Source organism: Triticum aestivum, chromosome 3A, assembly GCF_018294505.1.
Source record: "Triticum aestivum cultivar Chinese Spring chromosome 3A, IWGSC CS RefSeq v2.1, whole genome shotgun sequence".
NCBI lineage: Eukaryota > Viridiplantae > Streptophyta > Magnoliopsida > Poales > Poaceae > Triticum > Triticum aestivum.
The window spans coordinates 746,174,925-746,199,941 of NC_057800.1; the positions used below are offsets into that span (position 1 = coordinate 746,174,925).

The following is a 25,017-nucleotide window of genomic DNA, read 5'->3' on the forward strand; positions in this document are numbered from 1 at the left end:
GGTACCTAAATGTGTCAAATGGAAGTCTATTGATTATGCTTCGACTACTGTGCCACCGAAGTTTCTTCCTCGATCCAGTTTTCTCTGCCGAGCTTCGTTCTATATTGCCTAGAACAATAGTGTTTTCTTTTTCGAGATTCTGAAGAATAATAGATGGATCTGCAAAAAAGAAGAATAATGGTAAAAAAAAATTGAGACAAGGAAGAATAATAGTAGATGGGCTGCAGGTGGAAAAAAACCAGCATGTCGTCCCGGCCCACAAGGAAGCTGCCATGGCGTCCCGGCCCACCATCATTCGCCCTGTCCCAGTGCATTCCCGCACCCCGATCCCCCTCTGCTCCCGATCTGAACTCGCCGCCGGCCGCCTCCCGCCTGCCTCCGTGCTCCGTGCCTCGCCGGTTAATCGCCGTCGAATCCTCCCGCCTGGATCCGTGCCTTGCCCTGCCCTTCCCCGCACGCTGGACGCGCCGATCCACCGCGCCCAGCCGCCCAGTCCCCCCCCCCCCCCCCCCCCCCCCCCCCCCCCCCGCGGCCGCCCGCCGGTGTGCAGGCGTGCACCTTGCCCTGCGCTACAGAAGCTACCAAACACCCCAGTTTCTGATTCAACCCTTATATTGATCGATTCATTTTCTGTTGTTCAATGATGATTGACTCGATAGAATACCGTGACTGCTAGAGTGTAATTTTTTTTCTAGTAGACTTGTTGAAGAATTGGTATGTATGTACTACTATGTAGGCTTCTTTTATGCAAAACTGAGGCTTAATTGAGAACTTTAATGTGCCTGTAAGAACATATTGATTTATTTATCTGTTTGGTTAAATAATGAGCATGTTCACATGTCATATTTGTTGTCAATTTTTTCAGGTGGACCACCACGTTTTAAATTCTTAGATCCACCATTGTCTCAAGCAGCAGGCTAGTCAGCAGCCATCAAGTGAGGCACAGAGACAGGCAGGCTAGTCAGGAGCCAGCAAGCGAGGCACGGAGGCAGGCAGGCAGGCCGGCATATTAAGTTTCTACTTTGCTGTGCCGTCCATCCGACCGCTCCATAAGCCGCACTTCAGCGGAGATGCAGAGGCCGGTGGATTTCAAGCTCCCCCACTTTTTCAACTACCCGCCATACTTTACGTAATCTCACTCCCCCTCCTCCAGCAGTACTGTCACATGTTTGAACATTTTGCATGTTTTGCGGTTCTGCAGTATGTATAGCCATATAGGAGTAGGAGATTCTGGTGACAAAGTTGGGCAGTCAGCTTCTGCTCCAAGTGCTATGCTAGTAATGAAATTACTTTTTAGTGAATTATTTGTTTGACAATGATTTATTGGACAAATTGTACAATAAAGTGGTTGGTGATTTTGGTATATACGTGCCCTTTTGTTTGTTAAAATTATTTATTCCTACTTCAGATATATCATAAAACCATGTGAGCACATTCTAAATCATGTGAACTTCCTTTAATCTCTTCCCTTGTTTTATTCTGAGCTACCTTGTTAATAAGGCATAAAATGGCACTTTATAGATTCGAAATGAAAAACACGGGGTGGTTAATGTTATTTTGTAAGTGAAGAACTGAATATGTATGAAGGATTTGTACATCAGGATCACTAAAGGAACTATGTTAGTAAGCTTAAGCACAGGGAACAAACCAGCAATCTTACTCGAGGGGGGCAATGGAAGATATAAAATGTTGAGCGGGGCCAAACATATAAATTTAAAGCACTTGGAACTAACAATCTAACACGCCCCCCACTGGCTCTGTCCCTGCTTAAGCACTTGTTTCTTCAAAATCTGCCTTTGCTTAAATCTCAATTGTCTCTCTTCACAAATCTCTACTTTATAGCATCCCATTATAACACAGTATCAGGTTCAAAGTGTGAGACCTGGCATCGTTCTTTCATATCCCAACAGTATGTGTAACAGTTGAAGCATTTCCTTGCTTTACTTATTCTTACATTTGGTTGAGTAATGTAAGGGATCTTTTGTGTATGTCATCTTAAAACTAACTCTGAAAGCTTCTGTTAAACACTTATTTAGATATGTACATGGGCTGATAATAATATCATGACAATATTTGTTACCAGTTTGCAGCCTGTGAGAGAAACACGTGAAAAGCAAGTGCAGCTATGGAAAGAGCTGATACTTGATTACTGTAGAAGTCAAAAGATGTATATAATCTCCCTGGAAGAAGATTTTCCGTTGTTCTCCAATACAAAGATTGAGAGTAAGTCGTATTTATCTGAACCTTGTGTTTTGACTACTACTCTTCTGCATTTCAGAAACAAAATGTCTTGCTGTGCTAAAAATGTTATGTCATAGTGATCTGGCATGATGGTAATGTGTTCCTAAGGCCTACCATGGAGCCTTTTGAGCATGGCGGACTAGTGTATACATGAAAATTTAATTTACTCGACTAGTTTATTATGCATTCGGACATTTCTATTGACGTTGCACTGAACTTACATGCTTTATATTATTCAGGATCTCTAAGCTATGAAGCAAAGGAAGCTTTCCTTGCAGCTCTTGTTAGTGAAGGTTTATTCTGCACAACATGAAATCTTTTAGTTATTGTTTTAGCTGTGTGTAGTTTTGTTTTTCTAGATGAGGGATGCTTTTATTATCCCTGGCCTGTGTTTAGTTTTGTGTTGTGAAACTACTTAACGCTAAGTTCAACCTGCAGGTCGCGCAGAGTGGATGGACAAAGGTCACAAGAAGTGTCTCATCCTTTGGCTGCGGATTCAAGATTGGGCTAACTACATATTAGACTTTGTAAGACTTTGTATGCTATTAAACATGCTCCTTTCGAAGCTATCAGGTTATCAATGAATAGTGGCAGTGACTTAATATTTGTCTCTGTGTTATATGCTTGTAGGTCAAGGAAAATGGGTTGGAAGTAACAACAATTGAAGATATACGTTCTGGAATTGAAACACATGGGACCGGTAAGTATACAAACTTGATGGTGATGAGATTAGATTTACCATTTTTAATATTTTTGTTATGCTAATGGTTTTGCTTGATGAAAGCAATTTGCGGTAGAAACGGTAATATACATATAGGATATAGACTTAGTTGTTGGATAAATATTTTAATGTTTACCCAACTTGTCATGTGGATTTCGCATTATTGTAGCCGCCACCAGCCTCGGGAGGAGCCGTCTAGCTAATCCTAGTCTTAGTGATAAGTTATTTTTTTTTCTGATTCCCTGGTTGGTTAATTTGACAAGAATCTATTGGAATTATGCAGTTACAGTTTTCCTTTTAGGTATGACTGTTCTATAAAGCCAGGGATAATCTGTGTTATAAGAAGAACGAATAAACCAGAGGTTATCCTGTGAAAACCCTATTCCTGCTTGTATCACGCCACGATGCAACCGAAGCTTATGCCATAACATAAGTTGGCGGCAGTGCCTCGTCAGTAATGCATAGGCCATACATAATGTGCAAAAAAGAGGAGTGATACATAGCATAGGCCATGCCTGCCCCTTGCTCATAATAAATAAAATTTGTCTTATGGTATTAATTGTGGCTAGTTTGAATCCTCATTTTATCCTGTGGCATGTGTTGCAGAACTTGCGGGGATTGATCGCGGTGTCCTGATGCGAGCTTTGAGGCTGTTGGAACAAAAGGGAAAGGCGGTTATCTTTAAGGGCACTTCAGCGGACGATGAAGGCGTCAAATTTTCTGTTTAAACTTTGTGCCAACTAACAGATGGATAATAATCTTGCTGGGTGTCCTTGAATGATACATCCCCTCTTACCCGTATGTACGTACACTGATGACATCTGGCCGGCATCGTTCAAATGTCAGTCAATATTTTATTTATCTTCCCGGGCTGTTGTAATTAGCCAGCCTTTGATTCATTTCTTGAGCAGCATATATACCTATAAAACCACATGTTGTGTGTCTCATAAGGGGGCTCAACTAGTGCCTCCAATCATAATCAAATTTCAGATATATTCAGAACCAACTGATGTTTGATATATTAGGGTTTGTTCGAATTTGAACAAAAAACGGAAACTTATCAAGAGAGCACGCGTCATATGTGGAAGAATCTGGGAATACATGTGAATTTCTTGCGCATTGCAGCAGATTCTTGTGACGACCTCTTTTGAACCATTCCCCCCCTCTCCATCTAACAGTAGAGCCTTAGTGTTTTTTTTTCAACCAATGTTATATTTGTGTCCAGAACACTGGCTATATTAGATCTAACGAGGCCAGGTAAAGTCCCTTTCTTATTTTGCAGCGACAGCATCATCTTTTCAACTTGATGACACCAAAAAATTGAAAAGAAAAGAGACATATTAAGTTGTTACTTATAGTTCTAGATAAGTTGTATAGATGTAGAGTGAAAAATGTAGGGTACAATCTCACCCATGTACGTAATAGACATGCTACACGATGGATGCTACAATTTGAATAAATCGGTTGGTTGTGGATGGGCGGAGTGTGGAATTCGGCTTCTCTGCGTGCCATTATGTCTGACAGAAAATTCTTTGGATCACTGTAAACGGGAAGAGTTTGCTTGGAAAAAAACAATAGTTCAATGACCAGTTGGCCAACTATATATAAATTTCTGGTTGGGCTGTGATACTTGTGTGAAACTAATTTTCTTGGCATCGTATATTTTTTTCTTCTTATGAACCAGTGGAGCATTATTTGAGCATCGTATATATCAGTTGTATGACCTTCTAGGGGAACTTAATTACCTGATCATTATGGTTTCGTGGTGTAGTTGGTTATCACGTCAGTCTAACACACTGAAGGTCTCCGGTTCGAACCCGGGCGAAGCCATCAAGTCTTTTTTTTTGTTTTTTTTCATTGTGCACAAAAAAAGAGAAAACAAAAAAAAAATTAATGGCCCATACAGGTCTCGAACCTGTGACCTTCGCGTTATTAGCACGACGCTCTAACCAGCTGAGCTAATAGGCCTTTTGCTCCTTTAAATTTTATTCAAGGCCCATATTATACATTACTTGTAGACATTTATATTTGTATAACCTGAGTAAAACTCGTACACCACCGTGGTGAGAAGAAGGGAGTAAGAAAATCACTAGAGACTCTTTTGGGATCTTATGAATCACCAGGAAAGAAAACATCTTTGATCCAAACCGATCTGCGTAACGCAAAAACAAATCTTGGCCATTGGCTATCTAGATTCCCATTTTCACTGCCCACGTTTGTAAGTATTCCTAGCTGTTGTGGCATTTTTGTCATTGTTTTTGTGATGGGATGGGTATGCAAATCATCTTGGAACAGCTACGTAGTGATAAAAGCAACTATATATACCCACTATAAGTGATTCAACAGAAAATAATAATTCTCGACTTCTGCATCACACGATGCACATAGCCAAATTGCATTATTATTATTTTTTGACTAAGTACACTTTTATGGAAGAAGAGCAACCTTTTTCGCGGTATTTCTCCATTTGTATTCCTGGACAGGAATATAACGGCTGGCATGGAGCACCCAAGACACTATATGGAATACTGGTCACCTCACTTAATCGACCATCATCATGTCAATTTTTTGTTTGCGCCGTTTAAAATCATGGACGTATGCATGGGGATAAAAACAATTATATCGATCTTATGATGAGAAGAAAAAATTAAGAGGATGAACCAAAAGAAAAATCACCGGAGGGAGCAAGTAGGAGAATCATATTTGCTTGTAGGAGCCATCTACAAAATATAGCAATAAATCTTCGTCCTTGTCTTGTTTCCCATTTCATTGCCCATGCTTGTGAATTTTTGTCTTTGTTGGAATCTTTTTTGTCACTGTTTTTTATTTTAATGTGATGTGTGCGCAAATCATTATGCAACCATCACATAATAATAAAGCCATATATTATTATACAAAAAGAAAACAAATACACAAGATTCCTTTCTTAATTTCATTTTTGTTTCTCTGGCGGTGATGAGCCCGCTAGCATGCCATCTACAACTGAGAGTTGTTACAAAAAAAAAATCCCTTACATTGATTTTTGATCATATACTGATGTGTCATGTGGCGCTCAAAGTCTTACCATGTGTGTATGTATTTTGAAAAATTATGCATTGTATATGTTGTTGTGCTCGGTTTGATTCTGAAGAGAAGGGATGCCCCATATGTATCAAGACCCAATGCTCTAGCCCTTCCCGTCATCGTTTTCTCCCCTCTAATGATGTCTTTGCGATTGAAAAACACGATAATCTTTCCATGAGAAAGAAGGAGCACATGTTCTAGAGTTAAACAAGCAGAGCGAGGCGAATCAATCGGTGTTCTTGCCAGGTTGCCAACCTGCATTCTGGAGGTTTCAATTTGGTTGTCAAGACCTGAGGCCTGCCTGAGGGGGTGCAGGTGTTGTCTTGCCAGCTTCAGTTTGCAAGGAAAAGACTCGCCCTGCTACAGAGCAGCATGAATGGTGCGAGATTCGTGCAATTACACACGAACAAGCACCAGACCTGCTACAGGTTTAGAAAAATCAGCGAGTGAAATCTTTTTATTCCAGAACCAGAAGAAAGGTTGGTTGCAGGAAAAAAATTAAATAAAAAATGTCCAAAAAGGGAAAATTTCAACCTGCTACAGGTTTAGAAAATTCAGCGACTGGAAAATTTTTATTCCAGAAGAAAGGTTGGTTGCAGGAAAAAAAATAAATAAAAAATGTCCAAAAAAGGAAAATTTCAACCTGCTACAGGTTTACAAAATTCAGCGAGCGGAAATTTTTATTTCAGAAGAAAGGATGGTTGGAGGAAAAAAGTTTAAATAAAAAAACTCAATAAAAGGGAAACTTCAAAAAGTTTGGGGCGAGAGAGGCTCGAACTCTCGACCTCAGGATCACTCGCTTTAGCTATGAGACCTACGCGCTAGCCAACTGCGCCACCGCCCCTTGTGTTAGATTTTCAAATCTATCCTTATTGTACCTTTAAATTGCTTGGTCGATCAGTTCATGGAGGCATGGAGCCTGCTTCGATACAGATCAGGTGTTCAGTTTCACGTCCCAGCAAATTAAAACAGATAGTGGCCGGCAGGCTGCAATAACAAAATATTTGTTCATAACATGATCCATTTGTGGATACATCGATCCCATCTCACCTCGCCACATCAAGATAAACATTAAGCAACGACACGATACTCACCTTGAAGCAGCAGGGAGCATCGATTTAGGGTTGTTCTGTTGATTTAGAGGAGGAGCTCGGAATGATTTGGGTTGTGCTTCGACAATCCTTTGTTTTATTGGTCTGGGAACTCCGCTATGCGTGAGATTCTGAATTTTTATAGTTTTATGCTTATGTTCAGAGTGCAGTCGTTAATGCTTTGGAGTACTTGGACATCCACCATCAACTTGAGATTGAAGAGGGGGAGAGGTGTGGCTGCTCCCGGGAGTAGGAAATCCAGTCTCGAATTACAATCCACTCAAAACTTCTTTTTCAAATTTCTGCGACTTCCCTATGATGCATCAAACATTACTTGCTGATTCCTACTAGCTACTCCCTCCGTTCCAAATTACTCGTCGTGTTTGAACTAAAACCACGACGAAATTTGAACTAAGACCACGACAAGTAATTTGGAACGAAGGGAGTACAATCTTGTAGGATTAAAGATGTCATGACAATAAAATCATATGAATCAAAGAGGCCTTAATTCAGGCTGTCTCCGTTCGGCAGGAGCAGATAGTATAAATTACCTGTGGTGGGGCGTCCCCGATCGCACGCTGGATGGCGTGCTGGCGTACCTCGACGGCGACAACAACCCGCCGTTGACCTATCCTGCGACGGGGGCCGCCCCGTCGCAACACCGACGCGCATGGGCGCCAAGGAGGTTCGCCTCCTCCTCGTCTTCCTCCTCTCGCTCATCTTCCCATTCCTCCGGTTCTCCGGCGCTTCTCGGCGTCAAGGCCGAGCCCGCGACGGAGACGCCAATCGGTCGGCGCACTCGCAGCGTCGGCATCGTCATCAACGAGGGTGGCCGGCGTGCCTCCTCCTCGTCGGCTTCTCCGCGCTTCGTCAAGCCAAAGATGGAGCCGGGGCTGGCGCTGGTGAAGGCGGAGTTCGACAACGACGACGCTGCCCTAGAATGGGCGCGCCAGAACTCCATTGCGATGGAGAAGGCGCGCCGGGAGAAGGAGAAGGAGCGCCAGCGCGCCACCCTGCGCCGCTTCGAGGAGCGCCGACGCGGCCGCGATGAAGACGGGGTCGCCGTCTTATGCGACAGCGACGACGACGACGACGCGCCGCCGCCAGTCCGCCATGGCGACGCCGGGCAGGGGTCCAGCAGGGGCGCCCGCGTCAAGGAGGAGAAGGCCGACGACGACGATGGCGGCGACGGCGGCGACGACTTCAGCCCCTTTCTTTTTTAGATTAGGTTAATGTAATGAAAATGCGCGAATTTCATCGAAATTTGCCATGTTTGGCCGAAATTTAACTAGTTTTTATCATAACTTCACTAAACGGTTCTTCTTTTTTTATTTTAATACGCGCCTGGGGCGGCCCTGGGGGCCGACGGCTGGGGACCGACTCGCCCATAGGGCCATTTTTCGTCGGCTCATCCCCAGACGGCGCTTTTAGACGCCCCCTGGGGGGCCAACGGCTGGAGATGCTTTTAGGAGCAGCAGATTTTTTTTTGAATGTTCACCGGGGGGGGGGGGGGGGGGGAGTTTCCCCCACATGAATATATTGATTTGATGGTTGGGCTAGGGCTATTAGGAGGAGCAGCAGAATTATTGGAAACAAGTCAAGTAGCATGAAGCGTTGATTCATCTACCTGCTTGAAACATCCAGGTAAGTAGTGGGCCCCTGATGTAAGTTGGACACGCTGTTTGACCCTTGCCAACGTTGAAAAAATCGATCTGACGCAGCACCGAGGATGGTGTCGCACCACTCGTGGGACGACAGCTCTGTGTCGGGCCTCGGGTACGACTACGAATCAAGCGGCAGGAAGCTCCGATTTTGGGTTGTTCTGTCGATTTAGAGGAGGAGCTCGCCGGTCGGAATGATTTTGTGCTTCGACAATATTTGTTTTATTGGTCTGGGAACTCCGCTATGCGTGAGACTCTGATTTTTTATTGTTTTATGCTTATGTTCAGAGTGCAGGTGTCAATGCTTTGGAATACTTGGACATCCACCATGAACTTGAGAGTGAAGAGGGGAAAGGTGTGGCTGCTCCCAGGTCTCAATTACAATCCACTGAAAACTTCTTTTTCAAATTTCTGTGATGTATTGGAAGATTACTGAACACATAGCTGTCGTAAAATTTAGAGGCATAAAGGTTTCGTGGTGTATTTGGTTAGCACGACGCTCTAACCAGCTGAGCTAATAGGCCTCTTGTTCTTATGGAATTTTTTCAACTTATACATTAGAAAGAACTGAATACATTATCTCCCTCCTGGTCACAGGAAAACCGGAGGCCTTTTTTGGACATTACTTATACTGAAGTTCAATAATTACTAAGGAAATTGATCACTGGCGGATTTTGCGCCCGTCAATCATTATCTCCTTCCATTTTTAAGTACTCTGCGTATTAGTTTTGCCTAAAGTCACATTTATTAATCAAAGTTTTATAAAATAGTTATTAACATATACAATACCAAACCAATACTATTAGATTCATCATTGATTATTTTTCCGTATCATATACATTTGTTATTGTAAATGTTATAGAATATGTATTAGCGCACTCCCAATGCATTATCTCTTAATGTGTCCTCATATGTAGCAATCCTTTTTCTTAGAGACGACCACTTCAATGCATTGTCTCTTAATGTGGTATCTAGATAATATTGCATTTAATTAGTGTAGGTATCTTTTTGAATCTTAGTATTGTGGCCTAGTTATAGATAGAAGGGAAGAAGAGAAAAATAGTAGGGAGATAAGCGAGAAATTATCAGAGCACTAATTACACTTCATAGGGAAACAAGCCCAAGAGCCTTACCTCCACCAACATACAATACGCCTTCCTGTTTTCCATAATTACAGTGTCATGCCATCATTTTGCCCATTAGAACATGCTAAGAGGAAAGCATTGAGAGTGACCCATACAACACTCCTTTTTCTTTTCCATAACTACAATGCCATATCATCATTTTGCCTATGCAAACATGCTAATAAGAGCCAAGCATTAAGAGTAAACTTAACACAGTTGGTATATTTGTTTTTGTTGCCTCCAGGCCCTCTACTACCTCACACGGTCTCCTTACCCACACCGTTTTTTTTTTCAAACTGACATCGCACATCCTCCCCATTTCTAGCTTTTATTACTGTTTTTACATTATACGTTGTTTTTTTTTGCCATTTACCTACACCGATTTCTTGGCCCCTAATGACTTCCCACCTCCTTCTCGCCGCCTTTCCTTTTGAGCGCTCGTTCACCCCCAAGTCGCAGCTAAGAGCAACTCTAGCAGAGTTATCATATTGGCAGCCTTTGTAACACATATGGAGCACGCTACATAATGTTTAGGAGGCTACGGAGGCTGTGCGCAAACACATAGTCACCATAAATCAACATGCATAAATTCCCCCAAGTAAAGCCCACATGTCATTGGGTCATAGATTCTTCGGCAATAATCCAAATTTCTAAAGAACACATAAAGAAGCATCGATTCCATCCCTATAAATAGGGTAGTAAATTAGTCGCACTACAACACTAACTAGCTGTGGCCATGAATACGGTGGCTGGGGCGGGATTGGTGAGAAATGCGGCAACTTGGGCCCTGATAGCCTGGAAACTTGCCTGGACGGCGGCGACATTGCGAATCTCAATGCCCGAAAAAGGGCATCGGCGCTCTTGTCCCAGGCCCACCATGCATCGGTAGGGGCAGGTACGCGGTCCCAAATCCCTCTCTTTCTTTCGACGTCTTGCTTCCGACCCTCCACTAGTAGAAAAAGGGTCAAATGTTTAGCTCATTAGTCCCGGTTTGTATTTGAGCCGGCACTAATGTGACCAATAGTGCCGGTTCCAACGACTAGGCTGGCGGCGCTCATTAGTACCGGTTCGTGGTGAACCTTTAGTACCGGTTCGTGCCACGAACCGGTACTAAAGAGGAGGTGGCTGATACGTCTCCGTCGTATCTACTTTGAAAAACACTTTTACCCTTATTTTGGACTCTAACTTGCATGATTTGAATGGAACTAACCCGGACTGACACTGTTTTTAGCAGAATTGCCATGGTGTTATTTTTTTGTGCAGAAATAAAAGTTTTTGGAATGACTTGAAAATCAACGGAGATTATTTTTGGAATATATAAAAAAATACTGGCGGAAGAATCCACATCAGGGGGCCCACACCCTGTCCACGAGGGTCGGGGGCGCGCCTACCCCCCTGGGCGCGCCCCTGCCTCGTGGGCCCCCTGGTGCTCCTCCGACCTCAACTCCTACTCTATATATTCGTGTTCAGGGAGAAAAAAATAAGAGAGAAGGATTCATCGCGTTTTACGATACAGAGCCGCCGCCAAGCCCTAAACTTTCCCGGGAGGGCTGATCTGGAGTCCGTTCGGGGCTCCGGAGAGGGAAATTCCTCGCCATCGTCATCATCAACCTTCCTCCATCACAAATTTTATGATGCTCACCGACGTGCGTGAGTAATTCCATTATAGGCTTGCTGGACGGTGATGGGTTGGATGAGATTTATCATGTAATCGAGTTAGTTTTGTTAGGGTTTGATCCCTAGTATCCACTATGTTCTGAGATTGATGTTGCTATGACTTTGCTATGCTTAATGCTTGTCACTAGGGCCCGAGTGCCATGATTTCAGATCTGAACCTATTATGTTTTCATGAATATATGTGAGTTCTTGATCCTATCTTGCAAGTCTATAGTCACCTATTATGTGTTATGATCCGTTAACCCCGAAGTGACAATAATCGGGATACTTACCGGTGATGACCGTAATTTGAGGAGTTCATGTATTCACTAAGTGTTAATGCTTTGGTCCGGTACTCTATTAAAAGGAGGCCTTAATATCCCTTAGTTTCCAATAGGACGATGCTGCCACGGGAGGGTAGGACAAAAGAAGTCATGCAAGTTCTTTTCCATAAGCACGTATGACTATATTCGGAATACATGCCTACATTACATTGATGAACTGAAGCTAGTTCTGTGTTACCCTATGTTATAACTGTTGCATGATTGATCGCATCCGACATAATTATCCATCACTGATACAATGCCTACGAGCTTTTCTTATATTGTTCTTCGCTTATTTACTTTTCCGTTGCTACTGTTACAATCATTATAAAACCAAAAATATTACTTTTGCTACCGCTCCCACTACTGTTATATTACTTTGCTACTAAATACCTTGCTGCAGATATTAAGTTTCTAGGTGTGGTTGAATTGACAACTCAGTTGCTAATACTTGGGAATATTCTTTGGCTTCCATTGTGTCGAATCAATAAATTTGGGTTGAATACTCTACCTTCGAAAACTGTTGTGATCCCCTATACTTGTGGGTTATCAGTGGCCTTTAGTACAGGTTGGTGGCTCCAACCGGTACTAAAGACCCCCCCTTTAGTACCGGTTGGAGCCACCAACCGGTACTAAAGGTGGTGGCCTTTAGTACGGGTTGGTGGCTCCAACCGGCACTAAAGACCTCCCCTTTAGTATCGGTTGGAGCCACCAACCGGTATTAAAGGTGATGCGCTGCCACCCGTAGTGCACAATGTTTAGTCCCACCTCGCTAGTTGAGAGGAGCTAGCACCGGTTTATAAGGCCCGCCGCGGCTACCGTGTCGAGCTCCTCTCTAAGCAGGCCTTTGTGGACCTATTGCAAGTCTTCTGCCCTGTGGGGCCTACTGGGCCGTACGGGCCTGCATCCTGGCCAACTAGATGTTGGGTTTCTAGTCGTATGCAGGCCGTGTCGGCCCAGTAGGCGGGCTGTTTTTGCTTTATTTCAAAAAAAGAAAATCAAAAACAAAACCGGGACTAAAGGTCCCCCAGACCACGGTGTGCCTCGTGCCATGTGGTGGGCCTTTGGTCCCGGTTCATGTTGACCGGGACTAAAGGGGGGAGGGGGGACCTTTAGTCCCCACCCTTTAGTGCCGGTTTCAGAACCGGTACTAAAGGTCCTGATGAACCGGTACTAAAAGTCGTTTTTCTACTAGTGCTCGTCCATGGCCACTTCGTGAAGTCCGAAAAGGGGCCTGTGGATCCAGCTTCTCCTGCTCCCCCTCATCCCCAAAACTGAAGATGAGAGGGATCACCTTCCGGTGGGCCATTTATGAGGGAGTGGTCGATTGGAGGCGATCGAGAGGGGATTGGGAGGCATCAATGAAAGAATTGGATAAGGGAGAGATCGCCGCCATTTTTTAAGCCGTCGCAGGCTCAATTAAGCGGGCAGTTTGGGAGGCAATAGGCGGCAGGCAACCATCTAGGTGTGCGTTTTCTAATGAGAAACATTTCCATGCTGCTCACATGCTTCTTGACCTCACAAGCAAGCTAGGAGATGATGTCGCGTGGTGGTCATCCGATGGTCTACTAAGCGAATTCTAGAGAGTGATCGCGCCATCTAATGGATGCTTGGTTGATGGTCACGTCTCCCACCGTCGGCGGTGGTGCATGGGGCGGGGGGGGGGGGGGTCACACAACTTCAAATTCCACCTATAAACCGAGGAGGAAGAAGATGAAATATCCATCACCCGCTACCAGTTGACTTTGGAGAAAGCTCCAAATGTGTGACGCCCGGGTAATTAAGCTACAGTGATCCTCTGCTAATGATGCCACGTCACCTCGTTTATAGTTGCTAATCTCGAGTTAGTTCGAAACCGGTTCAACTTCAAGTTCAAAAAAAACAGGCAAACAATAAAAGTTTTCAAATATTAAAACTAAAATGTTCTGAGTGAACCAAATATTGCATAGATAATTATGGTGGAAAAACCACACATATTATAAAATGTTTAAATACTATGAGATGAATAAAACAGTAGCAAAAATGATTATTTAAATACTTTTTTTTATTATTTAATAAAATGTCAAACTAAGTTAATTGGGATCTAGACTTTTTGTGACTATGGGCTAAGTTGTAATACTAATTTAGATACTAAGTGTATATTTTACTAAAATAGAATGCAACTAAAATAAAGCAGTAAAGAATAAATAAAAGGAAAAGACAAAACAACAAAAGAAAAAAAGAGAAACCCCCTGCCCCCGGGCCTCGGCCCAGCAGGCCGGCCCATTCGGCCACACCCCCAGGCCACCAGGAGGCCCAACCCGCCTCCCTTATCCCCTTCCCACCCCCGAAACCCTAACCACCCACACCCCCACTCGCTCCCTCCCCCTTCCCCCGATCCGGTTCTGGATCGGGATCGGGCCGACGCCCTGCGCCCCCCCCACGACGCTGCCGCCCCGTCCCCATCGCCAATCCCGCCGCCCGTCGCCCCAACTCGCCGGCGTAGAAGACCACACACCCACACACGCATACGCACGGAGGAGGGGCGCCCCTGTTCGCTCCCCTCCTCTCGGAGCGCCCGTGCCCGAGGAACCGCCACCTACCAGCATCGCCGACGCTGCCCTGAAGCTACCGCGCCGTCGTGTCTCCGTCCCGTCGCCGGATCTCGCTTCCCTGACTCCTCCTCGAGCCGCTGCCAGTTCCCTACATCCCGCCGTGAGCCCCGACCTCTCCTCCTCTTCCCCTCGCACTCATGGCTTCGGCCAAGGCCGCGACCGCGCTCGCGTCCCCGCGGCCAGCCCGCGCCCATGGTTGCCTCGCGCCCCGTCCTCTTCTTCGTCCCGCGATGCCGCTCGTCGCGCCTGGCCACCGCGCGTACACGCACGCGCACCACCCCTGTGCCCCTGAACGCGCCCACAGCTGCGCCCCTGCTGTCCGTCTCCCGCGCTGACCGCACGCGCGCCCGACCTCGCCCGCGCCTTGCCAGCTCCACCCGCCGCAACCGCTTGCGTCGCTGCTCACCTCCGTCGACCCCTGCTCTCCTGCAAGCGCGCCGCCCTGCCTACGCCCCGGCCTCGCCTCGTCCGCCCCAACGCACCGTCCCGATGCCCCGACAACGCCCGCATCACCACAGCCTCACGGCCTCGCCGCTGCCACGTCGGCGCCGGCCGGCGCCGCCCCGGCATCCTCCCATCTCGTGGCACTGAAGGCCGCACCCAGTCCGGGCGCCCGCACCAGCACGCCCGCTAGCGCCCGCTCTAGTGGCCTCCTAGGCCACTGGCATGTGGGGCCCGCCCCTGTAGAACGTTAAAAAAAGGAAAAAAATATAATTGGTTAATTATTTAATTAACTTAATTAATAATGTCTATTTAACCTAATCATTTAGTTAAATGAATTAACCATGTTTAATTAACCTGAGACTATGGTGAACAGGACCCACCTGCAGGGTTGACCTAGTCAACGTTTGGTCCTGCTGACATCATGTTGATGTCACGCTGACATCATGCTGATGTCACGCTAACATCATAATTGCAATTTCTAAATTAATTTAATTATGCTAATTTCTAGAAAATGATTTAAACTATTTAGAAATCAATATAAAATAATTCTCAGCTCAGATGAAACTACTTTGTACATGAAAATTGCTCAAAACGACGAGACGAATCCGGATTCGCAGCCCGTTCGTCCGCCACGCATCCCTAGCTTTGCGAACACGCAACTTTCCCCCTCCGGTTCATCTGTCCGAAACGCGAAACACCGGGAATACTTTCCCGGATGTTTCCCCCTTCACTGGTACCACCTCGTACCGCGTTAGGGGCACACCTAGCATCACGCCTTGTCATGTTTTGCATCTGTTTGCTTAAATATTTATTGTTTCTCCCCCCTCTTCTCTCGCTAGACACCGAGACCGACGCCGCTGCTACCCAGTACGACTACGGAGTTGACGACCCCTCTCTCTTGCCAGAGCAACCAGGCAAGCCCCCCCTTGATCACCAGATATCGCCTACTCTTCTCTATACTGCTTGCATTAGAGTAGTGTATCTTGTTACTGCTTTCCGTTAATCCTATCCTGATGCATAGCCTGTCCTTGCTACTACTGTTGATACCTTACCTGCAATCCTAAATGCTTAGTATTGGATGCTAGTTTATCATCAGTGGCCCTACATTCTTGTCCGTCTGCCATGCTATACTATCGGGCCGTGATCACTCGGGAGGTGATCACGGGCATATACTATATACTTTACATTGTTACATTACCGGAGAAACTGTTTGGAGATGGGGGCTTAAGGGGCAGGTGGCTTCATCCAGTGGTGGGCCTGGGTTCCCGACGGCCCCCGACTGTTACTTTGTGGCGGAGCGACAGGGCAGGTTGAAACCACCTAGGAGAGAGGTGGGCCTGGCCCTGGTCGGCGTTCGCAGATACTTAACTCGTTAAACAAGGTCTTGGTATTTGATCTGAGTCTGGCTACTGGCCTATACACACTAACCATCTACGCGGGGACAGTTATGGGCACTCGACGTCGTGGTATCAGCCGAAGCCTTCGTGACGTCAGCGACTGAGTGGCGTGCGCCGGATTGGACCGTAAGCCTGCTCTTGTATTAAGGAGGCTAGTTCTGCTTCCAGCCGCGTTCGCAACGTGCAGGTGTGCAAAGGGCGATGGGCCCAGACCCCTGCGCCATAGGATTTAGACCGGCGTGCTGACCTCTCTGTTGTGCCTAGGTACGGCTGCAACGTGTTGATCTTCCGAGGCCGGGCATGACCCAGGAAAGTGTGTCCGGCCAAATGGGATCGAGCGTGTTGGGTTATGTGGTGCACCCCTGCAGGGAAGTTAATCTATTCGAATAGCCGTGATCTTCGGTAACAGGACGACTTGGAGTTGTACCTTGACCTTATGACAACTAGAACTGGATACTTAATAAAACACACCCTTCCAAGTGCCAGATACAACTGGTGGTCGCTCTCTCACAGGGCGACGACGGGAGGATCATCGGTGAGGGTTATGCTATGCGATGTTACTTGGAGGACTTCAGTCTACTCTCTTCTACATGCTACAAGATGGAGGTGGCCAAAAGCGTAGTCTTCGACAGGATTAGCTATCCCCCTCTTATTCTGGCTTTCTGCAGTTCAGTCCATCGATATGGCCCTTTACACATTTACCCATGCATATGTAGTGTAGCTCCTTGCTTGCGAGTACTTTGGATGAGTACTCACGGTTGCTTTCTTCCTCTTTTCCCCCTGTCCCTTCTACCCGGTTGTCGCAACCAGTTGTTGGAGCCCAGGATCCAGACGCCATCGTCGATGACGACTCCTACTACACCGGAGGTGCCTACTACTACGTGCTGCCCGCTGACGACGACAAGGAGTAGTTAGGAGGATCCCAGGCAGGAGGCATGTGCCTCTTTCGATCTATATCCCAGTTTGTGCTAGCCTTCTTAAGGCAAACTTGTTTAACTTATGTCTGTACTCAGATATTGTTGCTTCCGCTGACTCGTCTATGATCGAGCTCTTGTATTCGAGCCCTCGAGGCCCCTGGCTTGTAATATGATGCTTGTATGACTTATTTTTATTTGTAGAGTTGTGTTGTGATATCTTCCCGTGGGTCCCTGATCTTGATCGTACACGTTTGTGTGTATGGTTAGTGTACGGTCAAATCGGGGGCGTCACAAGTTGGTATCAGAGCCGACTGCCTGTAGGAATCCCCCTTCCACACTCCTTGGCTGAAGTCGAGTCTCGACATTGCAAAACTTTTAATAACATGGCTGTGTGACTTACGGGCCCACGTCGCCATCTGGGTGGTATTAGGATCTTTTACTCCTCGATCCTTACTCTGGGACTCCGAGCTCTCTTCTATTCGGGTTAAATGAATTTTGCTAAATCTAACATTAGGATCTCGTTATCACTTTCACCTGGAGAGCCCCTTATTACTGATGATCGTCTGCTGTACGTGAAGACCCTGAAGATACTCTCCGCTGTTAACCCGAGAACTTGTGTTCATCGCGTTTGCAATTCCCCTTCCACCGTCAACCCTCATGGATAACTACTTGCAGTTGTTATTCATACCATCATCCCCTGTTGATCTTGTTATTACAAGGTACCTCGGAAATTCTCTCTATTGTTCCGACAATACTTTGTGCCTACTACCTTGCAGTTCATTATCCACATACACACCCTTACGGATAATTTCTTGCACTTACCGAGTATCCGCCCATCCCTAGTTGTTTGTGTGTTTCACTAAGTTCTTCAAAATAATATTCGATCTTCCGAAAATCCTTAGCAGCTTATTGCTTTTGAAATTCTTGCTTGCTTGAATTATGGTTAATCCCATAAGTATAGTAATCCTATTGGCATCCCTTGTCACTATCATTCTTGAGTCCATTGATTCAGTAAGTTGTGAATGTTCACAATCATCAGTCGAATCCTAGGATTATCCTTTCGGCTCAGACATCATTTGGATATGAGCTAGTTCTTGACCAATCAATGCCTTGATCGGTTGTGCTTTTAAGTCTATTTAACTTATTCATTTTCGATCAGAACGACTGCTTCTGATCCCTTGATTTGGAAATCAAAAAAAATCTTTGCATTAAGCTTTGAATTAGTAAGTTGTTTCTATAATCTGATGCCTTGGCATTCCTTCTTCCTCTGATTGAGTTTCGATACTCACATCAGCCTCGTTGTTGGTCCCCATACCCATTGCCGGGTTATTATCCAACAGTGTCCTTGACGACCTAAATTCTTGTGATTCTTTACCGGATACATAATGCCTTTGGTAAATTGTATCCTCTACTTTTGACAACCTTACTCTACTTTTGAGTTTGTGTTATTTACTCCCGAAGTTCATGGTATATGTTCTAAGAAGCCCCGATGGGTTGAACCTATGCCTTCCTTAATATGTGTGGACTCGAAAGTTTTCATGAGTCATACTCTTTTGGTATTTTACCAGATTAAATTTCAACACGATCACTTCATCGAACGCGAGAAGTAAATGAAAGGTTATGCATTGGAGAAGTGGGAGTCGACCTTGAACTTTGTGTTCATGCCCATGGACACGATGTAGATCTTATCATTAAAGCTTCTCTTAAATTAATTATTCCTTTGGTATAAGTTCATCTTATATCTGGGATCTGGCCTTTTGAAATCGTGGTTCCCACCATGTTTCTCCTTGATTCCATTTCTCGTGCAAGTTTGAACACTTGTCTTATGCAGAGCAATACCCTAGTCCAACCTTTACTTTGATCTACCGTCGAGTATTACGCCCTAGTATCTCGAGATTATCACAGAACCGCATAACTTCTTATGAGTTCTTCGTCAAGTACTACATTCTCATCGATTCCAATTTTTCATGGTTTTTGAGTGGATAGTCACTCGAGTACCCCGATAACTGAATCGAGTCCGCACTATGGTTCAACAACTCTTAGTAATCTGCCTTACTTACGAGTTTGTACCTGATCACATCATTCCTAGCCTATTTGGCTATATCATTATCATGATGATTTTAATTGTGCTACCTGGTTCCTTATTCCCGGAGCACAACTTTCAACGATGAGCTAAGCTTGCGTCGATTTTCATCGTCATATCATTTCTCCTTGAACAACAAACTTGATTTCGAGTTTGTGTCCTAACCGTGGTTCCAATAACCTTTCGCTTCATCATTTGTTTGACTTGATGTCATCGTCGATCGATTACATCTTCGTGAAATCTCTTGACAAATGTGTCGTGATCATCATCAATATTCTGAGCTTTTCCATGATATCAATTGAATTCATGATGAGAAATACCATCCTTGCCTCGATGATTTGTGATATCATCGACCACTTTATTGTCTTCCCTCCAACACAAACTTGCTCGTGTTTTGTGTTATACCTTGAGATCCTTGCTATCCAGCCTTTATTCTTCTTTACCTTGGGGTATTACCATCTTTTATGTCAGGATTGTCATGAGAATTTCACCACCTCTGGAGAATTCTTGATACAAGTGATACTTATCATGATCACCAATCTAATACTGATCATGCTACCTAAGCCCATATTTCGGGTGCACCTTTCAACCAATGTTTAAATTGTGTATGTTTCCCTCGAGCATACATCATTATGTTATTTGACTTGACAAATGTTATCTCGTTGTTCACATGGTTGTGGAAATTCATCTTTTTGGAAATCTCGATGGATTGTCCCTGAGCCCATCAGCCACCTCATCCCCTCCTTGGTTTAAATGAACTCTTGTGTCGGAACTCGCTCCCATATTTCATTTCCCGAGAATCTTACATTGTCATCTCGTCTATTTGTGTTGCACCTTTTCTTCTCAGGCGTCCTGAGTCTGAGGTATCCTGACATTAACGAGATCTGAATCTCGGTCAGATATGATGGTTGGAACCTTTTCCAAGAGTCATAACACTGGACTTTATATGACCCGGTAAGGTGATATCGTGCCTAGCACACCTGGCCGGAGGACCTATTGTTACCGTTTCATTTTTCGCAAGGCTATCCATTCTTCCATGAGGAAATTGTAAGACTTATGCTGCAAGTTATTCCTGATGGATCCTTCGTGTTTACAAAGTCTGATCTTCACCTAATGACCATGTCAATGCTATCTCGAAGCATGTCAATGGTACTCCGATTTTCAACAGGAACATTTGAAGCACGATGCTAAATTTTATTTATCATTTATCCTAACACCGTTGTATGGGTAATTTCATGAGATTCCTCCCCCCTTACCTAAACGGTTTTCTACTTTATATCCTGTCTTGGATATCATCCTCTGCTTGACTTTGGGGAGGATATACCCCTGATATATGTGTTTAAACACATTTTCCTTTCCATTGTTCTGATTAATTTGATAATCATATTATCCTTTCCATTGTTTGGTTTAACCTTTCTTGAGGTTTAGATGATCTAAGCAGTAATATTTTCCTGCTTACGAAAACACCTCGGTGTACCACCTTATCAGTCAGACCCTGTTACTATTGTTGATGACACTTCGGTAACCACCGATGGACGGGAACCTTGCCTATTAGTCCGCCTCGTTCAACGAGCAGGAAAATGGTTCTCTTCGTCCCTCGCCCTTGGTATCGATGTTGTTGCCGACATAACTAACAGGCTACCCTCTGGCATGCCTTGCTATTGTGACCGTGCAAGATGTCAGCCCTCCTTCCTACCTTTAACCCACATGGTGGGCCCATAACCCACAGTTCCACAGAATCGGAACTTGACTCTCCTGCACCCCCTGTTCCCAAGGTTCTTCCTCGCGTGTGGCCTCGTATGTAATTCACAAGCCACCTTCCGAGAGATCATCAAATCTGTTACCGGACGCAATACTTAGTCCCGATTGCTTTGAGCCCCTTTCAAGCCGTGTTCAGGCATCGAACGGTTGCCTGCTCGCTCGTAACTTCCCATGAAACCTCATTACTTGCTCTCAATATTTACTTAAGTTTCAATTCGAGAGTTACCTTCCGCCACCTTCCCCGATGTTATCGACCAGATAGTCAACCTTGTAGAGGTTCGTTCTCCCGGAATAACCCCTTATTCTTTCGTAAGTACGATGGAACCCCCAAAGAAAGGGATGACGACTTGATCATGATGACCTGGAGCAGACAAATAAAGACTTCAACATAATGGATCGACCTCTTCGAGAAGAGCAACCAAGACCGAGAAGTCTCCATAGAATTTCGTAGCCACATCTTTCCCTTACTCCCCTCTTAAATCTCGGGACGAGATTTCTTGTAGTGGAGGAGAATTGTGACGCCCGGGTAATTAAGCTACAGTGATCCTCTGCTAATGATGCCATGTCACCTCGTTTATAGTTGCTAATGTCGAGTTAGTTCGAAACCGGTTCAACTTCAAGTTCAAAAAAAAACAGGCAAACAATAAAAGTTTTCAAATATTAAAACTAAAATGTTCTGAGTGAACCAAATATTGCATAGATAATTATGGTGGAAAAACCACACATATTATAAAATGTTTAAATACTATGAGATGAATAAAACAGTAGCAAAAATGATTATTTAAATACTTTTTTATTATTTAATAAAATGTCAAACTAAGTTAATTGTGGTCTAGACTTTTTGTGACTATGGGCTAAGTTGTAATACTAATTTAGATACTAAGTGTATATTTTACTAAAATAGAATGCAACTAAATTAAAGCAGGAAAGAATAAATAAAAGGAAAAGACAAAACAACAAAAGAAAAAAAGAGAACCCCCCTGCCCCCTGGGCCTCGGCCCAGCAGGCCGGCCCATTCGGCCACACCCCCAGGCCACCAGGAGGCCCAACCCGCCTCCCTTATCCCCTCCCCGCCCCCGAAACCCTAACCACCCACACCCCCACTCGCTCCCACCCTCTTCCCCCGATCCGGTTCTGGATCGGGATCGGGCCGACGCCCTGCGCCCCCCCACGACGCTGCCGCCTCGTCCCCATCGCCAATCCCGCCGCCCGTCGCCCCAACTCGCCGGCGTAGAAGACCACACACCCACACACACATACGCATGGAGGAGGGGCGCCCCTGTTTGCTCCCCTCCTCTCGGAGCGCCCGTGCCCGAGGAACCGCCACCTACCGGCATCGCCGACGCCGCCCTGAAGCTACCGCGCCGTCGTGTCGCCGCCCCATCGCCGGATCTCGCTTCCCTGACTCCTCCCCGAGCCGCTGCCAGTTCCCTACATCCCGCCGTGAGCCCCGACCTCTCCTCCTCTTCCCCTCGCATTCACGGCTTCGGCCAAGGCCGCGACCGCGCTCGCGTTCCCACGGCCAGCCCGCGCCCATGGTTGCCTCGCGCCCCGTCCTCTTCTTCGTCCCGTGATGCCGCTCGTCGCGCCTGGCCACCGCGCGTACGCGCACGCGCACCACCCCTGTGCCCCTGAACGCGCCCACAGCTGCGCCCCTGCTGTCCGTCTCCCGCGCTGACCGCACGAGCGCCCGACCTCGCCCGCGCCTTGCCAGCTCCACCCGCCGCACCCGCTTGCGTCACTGCTCACCTCCGTCGACCCCTGCTCTCCAGCAAGCGCGCGGCCCTGCCTACGCCCCGGCCTCGCCTTGTCCGCCCCAACGCACCGTCCCGGCGCCCCGACAACGCTCGCATCACCACAGCCTCGCGGCCTCGCCGCTGCCACGTCGGCACCGGCCAGCGCCGCCCCGGCGTCCTCCAATCTCGTGGCACTGAAGGCCGCACCCAGTCCGGGCGCCTGCACCAGCACGCCCGCTAGCGCCCGCTCTAGTGGCCTCCTAGGCCACTGGCATGTGGGGCCCGCCCCTGTGGAACGTTAAAAAAAGGAAAAAAATTTGATTGGTTAATTAATTAATTAACTTAATTAATAATGTCTATTTAACCTAATCATTTAGTTAAATGAATTAACCATGTTTAATTAACCCGAGACTATGGTGAACAGGACCCACCTGCAGGGTTGACCTAGTCAACCTTTGGTCCTGCTGACATCATGCTGATGTCACGTTGACATCATGCTGATGTCACGTTGACATCATGCTGATGTCACGCTAACATCATAATTGCAATTTCTAAATTAATTTAATTATGCTAATTTCTAGAAAATGATTTAAAATATTTAAAAATTAATATAAAATAATTCTTAGCTCAGATGAAAATACTTTGTACATGAAAATTTCTCAGAACGACGAGACGAATCCGGATTCGCAGCCCGTTCGTCCGCCACGCATCCATAGCATAGCGAACACGCAACTTTCCCCCTCCGGTTCATCTGTCTGGAAACGCGAAACACCGGAAATACTTTCCCGGATGTTTCCCCCTTCACCGGTACCACCTCGTACCGCGTTAGTGGCACACCTAGCATCACGCCTTGTCATGTCTTGCATCTGTTTGCTTAAATATTTATTGTTTCTCCCCCCTCTTCTCTCGCTAGACACCGAGACCGACGCCGCTGCTACCCAGTACGACTACGGAGTTGACGACCCCTCTCTCTTGCCAGAGCAACCAGGCAAGCCCCCCCTTGATCACCAGATATCACCTACTCTTCTCTATACTGCTTGCATTAGAGTAGTGTAGCTTGTTACTGCTTTCCGTTAATCCTATCCTGATGCATAGCCTATCCTTGCTACTACTGTTGATATCTTACCTGCAATCCTAAATGCTTAGTATTGGATGCTAGTTTATCATCAGTGGCCCTACATTCTTGTCCGTCTGCCATGCTATACTATCGGGCCGTGATCACTCGGGAGGTGATCACGGGCATATACTATATACTTTACACTGTTACATTACCGGAGAAACTGTTTGGAGATGGGGGCTGAAGGGGCAGGTGGCTCCATCCAGGTAGTGGTGGGCCTGGGTTCCCGACGGCCCCCGACTGTTACTTTGTGGCGGAGCGACAGGGCAGGTTGAAACCACCTAGGAGAGAGGTCGGCCTCGCCCTGGTCGGCGTTCGCAGATACTTAACACGTTAAACGAGATCTTGGTATTTGATCTGAGTCTGGCTACTGGCGTATACGCACTAACCATCTACGCGGGGATAGTTATGGGCACTCGACGTCGTGGTATCAGCCGAAGCCTTCGTGACGTCAGCGACTGAGTGGCGCGCGCCGGATTGGACCGTAAGCCTGCTCTTGTATTAAGGGGGCTAGTTCTGCTTCCGTCCGCGTTCGCAACGTGCAGGTGTGCAAAGGGCGATGGGCCCAGACCCCTGCGCCATAGGATTTAGACCGACGTGCTGACCTCTCTGTTGTGCCTAGGTAGGGCTGCGACGTGTTGACCTTCCGAGGCCGGGCATGACCCAGGAAAGTGTGTCCGGCCAAATGGGATCGAGCGTGTTGGGTTATGTGGTGCACCCCTGCAGGGAAGTTAATCTATTCGAATAGCCGTGATCTTCGGTAACAGGACGACTTGGAGTTGTACCTTGACCTTATGACAACTAGAACTGGATACTTAATAAAACACACCCTTCCAAGTGCCAGATACAACCAGTGGTCGCTCTCTCATAGGGCGACGAGGGGAGGATCATCGGTTAGGGTTATGCTATGCGATGTTACTTGGAGGACTTCAGTCTACTCTCTTCTACATGCTGCAAGATGGAGGTGGCCAGAAGCGTAGTCTTCGACAGGATTAGCTATCCCCCTCTTATTCTGGCTTTCTGCAGTTCAGTCCATCGATATGGCCCTTTACACATTTACCCATGCATATGTAGTGTAGCTCCTTGCT

The 25,017-nt window shown here is 46.1% G+C and overlaps 1 protein-coding gene and 3 non-coding genes across 5 annotated transcripts; 2 read left to right on the forward strand and 2 right to left on the reverse strand.

Annotated features, from left to right (window-relative positions):
• Positions 1 to 295: 295 nt before the first annotated feature.
• Positions 296 to 3,861, forward strand: LOC123063708 (vacuolar protein sorting-associated protein 25). 2 transcript variants are annotated; one of them, XM_044487605.1, is made up of 6 exons: positions 296 to 1,129; positions 2,084 to 2,223; positions 2,481 to 2,534; positions 2,680 to 2,768; positions 2,872 to 2,941; positions 3,569 to 3,861. In XM_044487605.1, the coding sequence occupies exons 1-6, from the start codon at positions 1,071 to 1,073 to the stop codon at positions 3,688 to 3,690; spliced, it is 534 nt and encodes a 177-aa protein (XP_044343540.1). In that variant the 5' UTR covers positions 296 to 1,070; the 3' UTR covers positions 3,691 to 3,861. The 2 variants fall into 2 exon arrangements, with proteins under 2 accessions (XP_044343540.1, XP_044343541.1); XM_044487606.1 differs by lacking the exon at positions 2,481 to 2,534.
• An 857-nt stretch (positions 3,862 to 4,718) lies between these two features.
• Positions 4,719 to 4,792, forward strand: TRNAV-AAC (transfer RNA valine (anticodon AAC)). Its single transcript has one exon. It is a non-coding gene; the product is annotated as a tRNA-Val (tRNA).
• Positions 4,793 to 4,856: 64 nt separating this feature from the next.
• TRNAI-AAU (transfer RNA isoleucine (anticodon AAU)) lies at positions 4,857 to 4,930 on the reverse strand. Its single transcript has one exon. It is a non-coding gene; the product is annotated as a tRNA-Ile (tRNA).
• Positions 4,931 to 6,782: 1,852 nt separating this feature from the next.
• Positions 6,783 to 6,869, reverse strand: TRNAM-CAU (transfer RNA methionine (anticodon CAU)). The gene is given in 2 exon segments: positions 6,783 to 6,818; positions 6,832 to 6,869. It is a non-coding gene; the product is annotated as a tRNA-Met (tRNA).
• Positions 6,870 to 25,017: the final 18,148 nt, after the last annotated feature.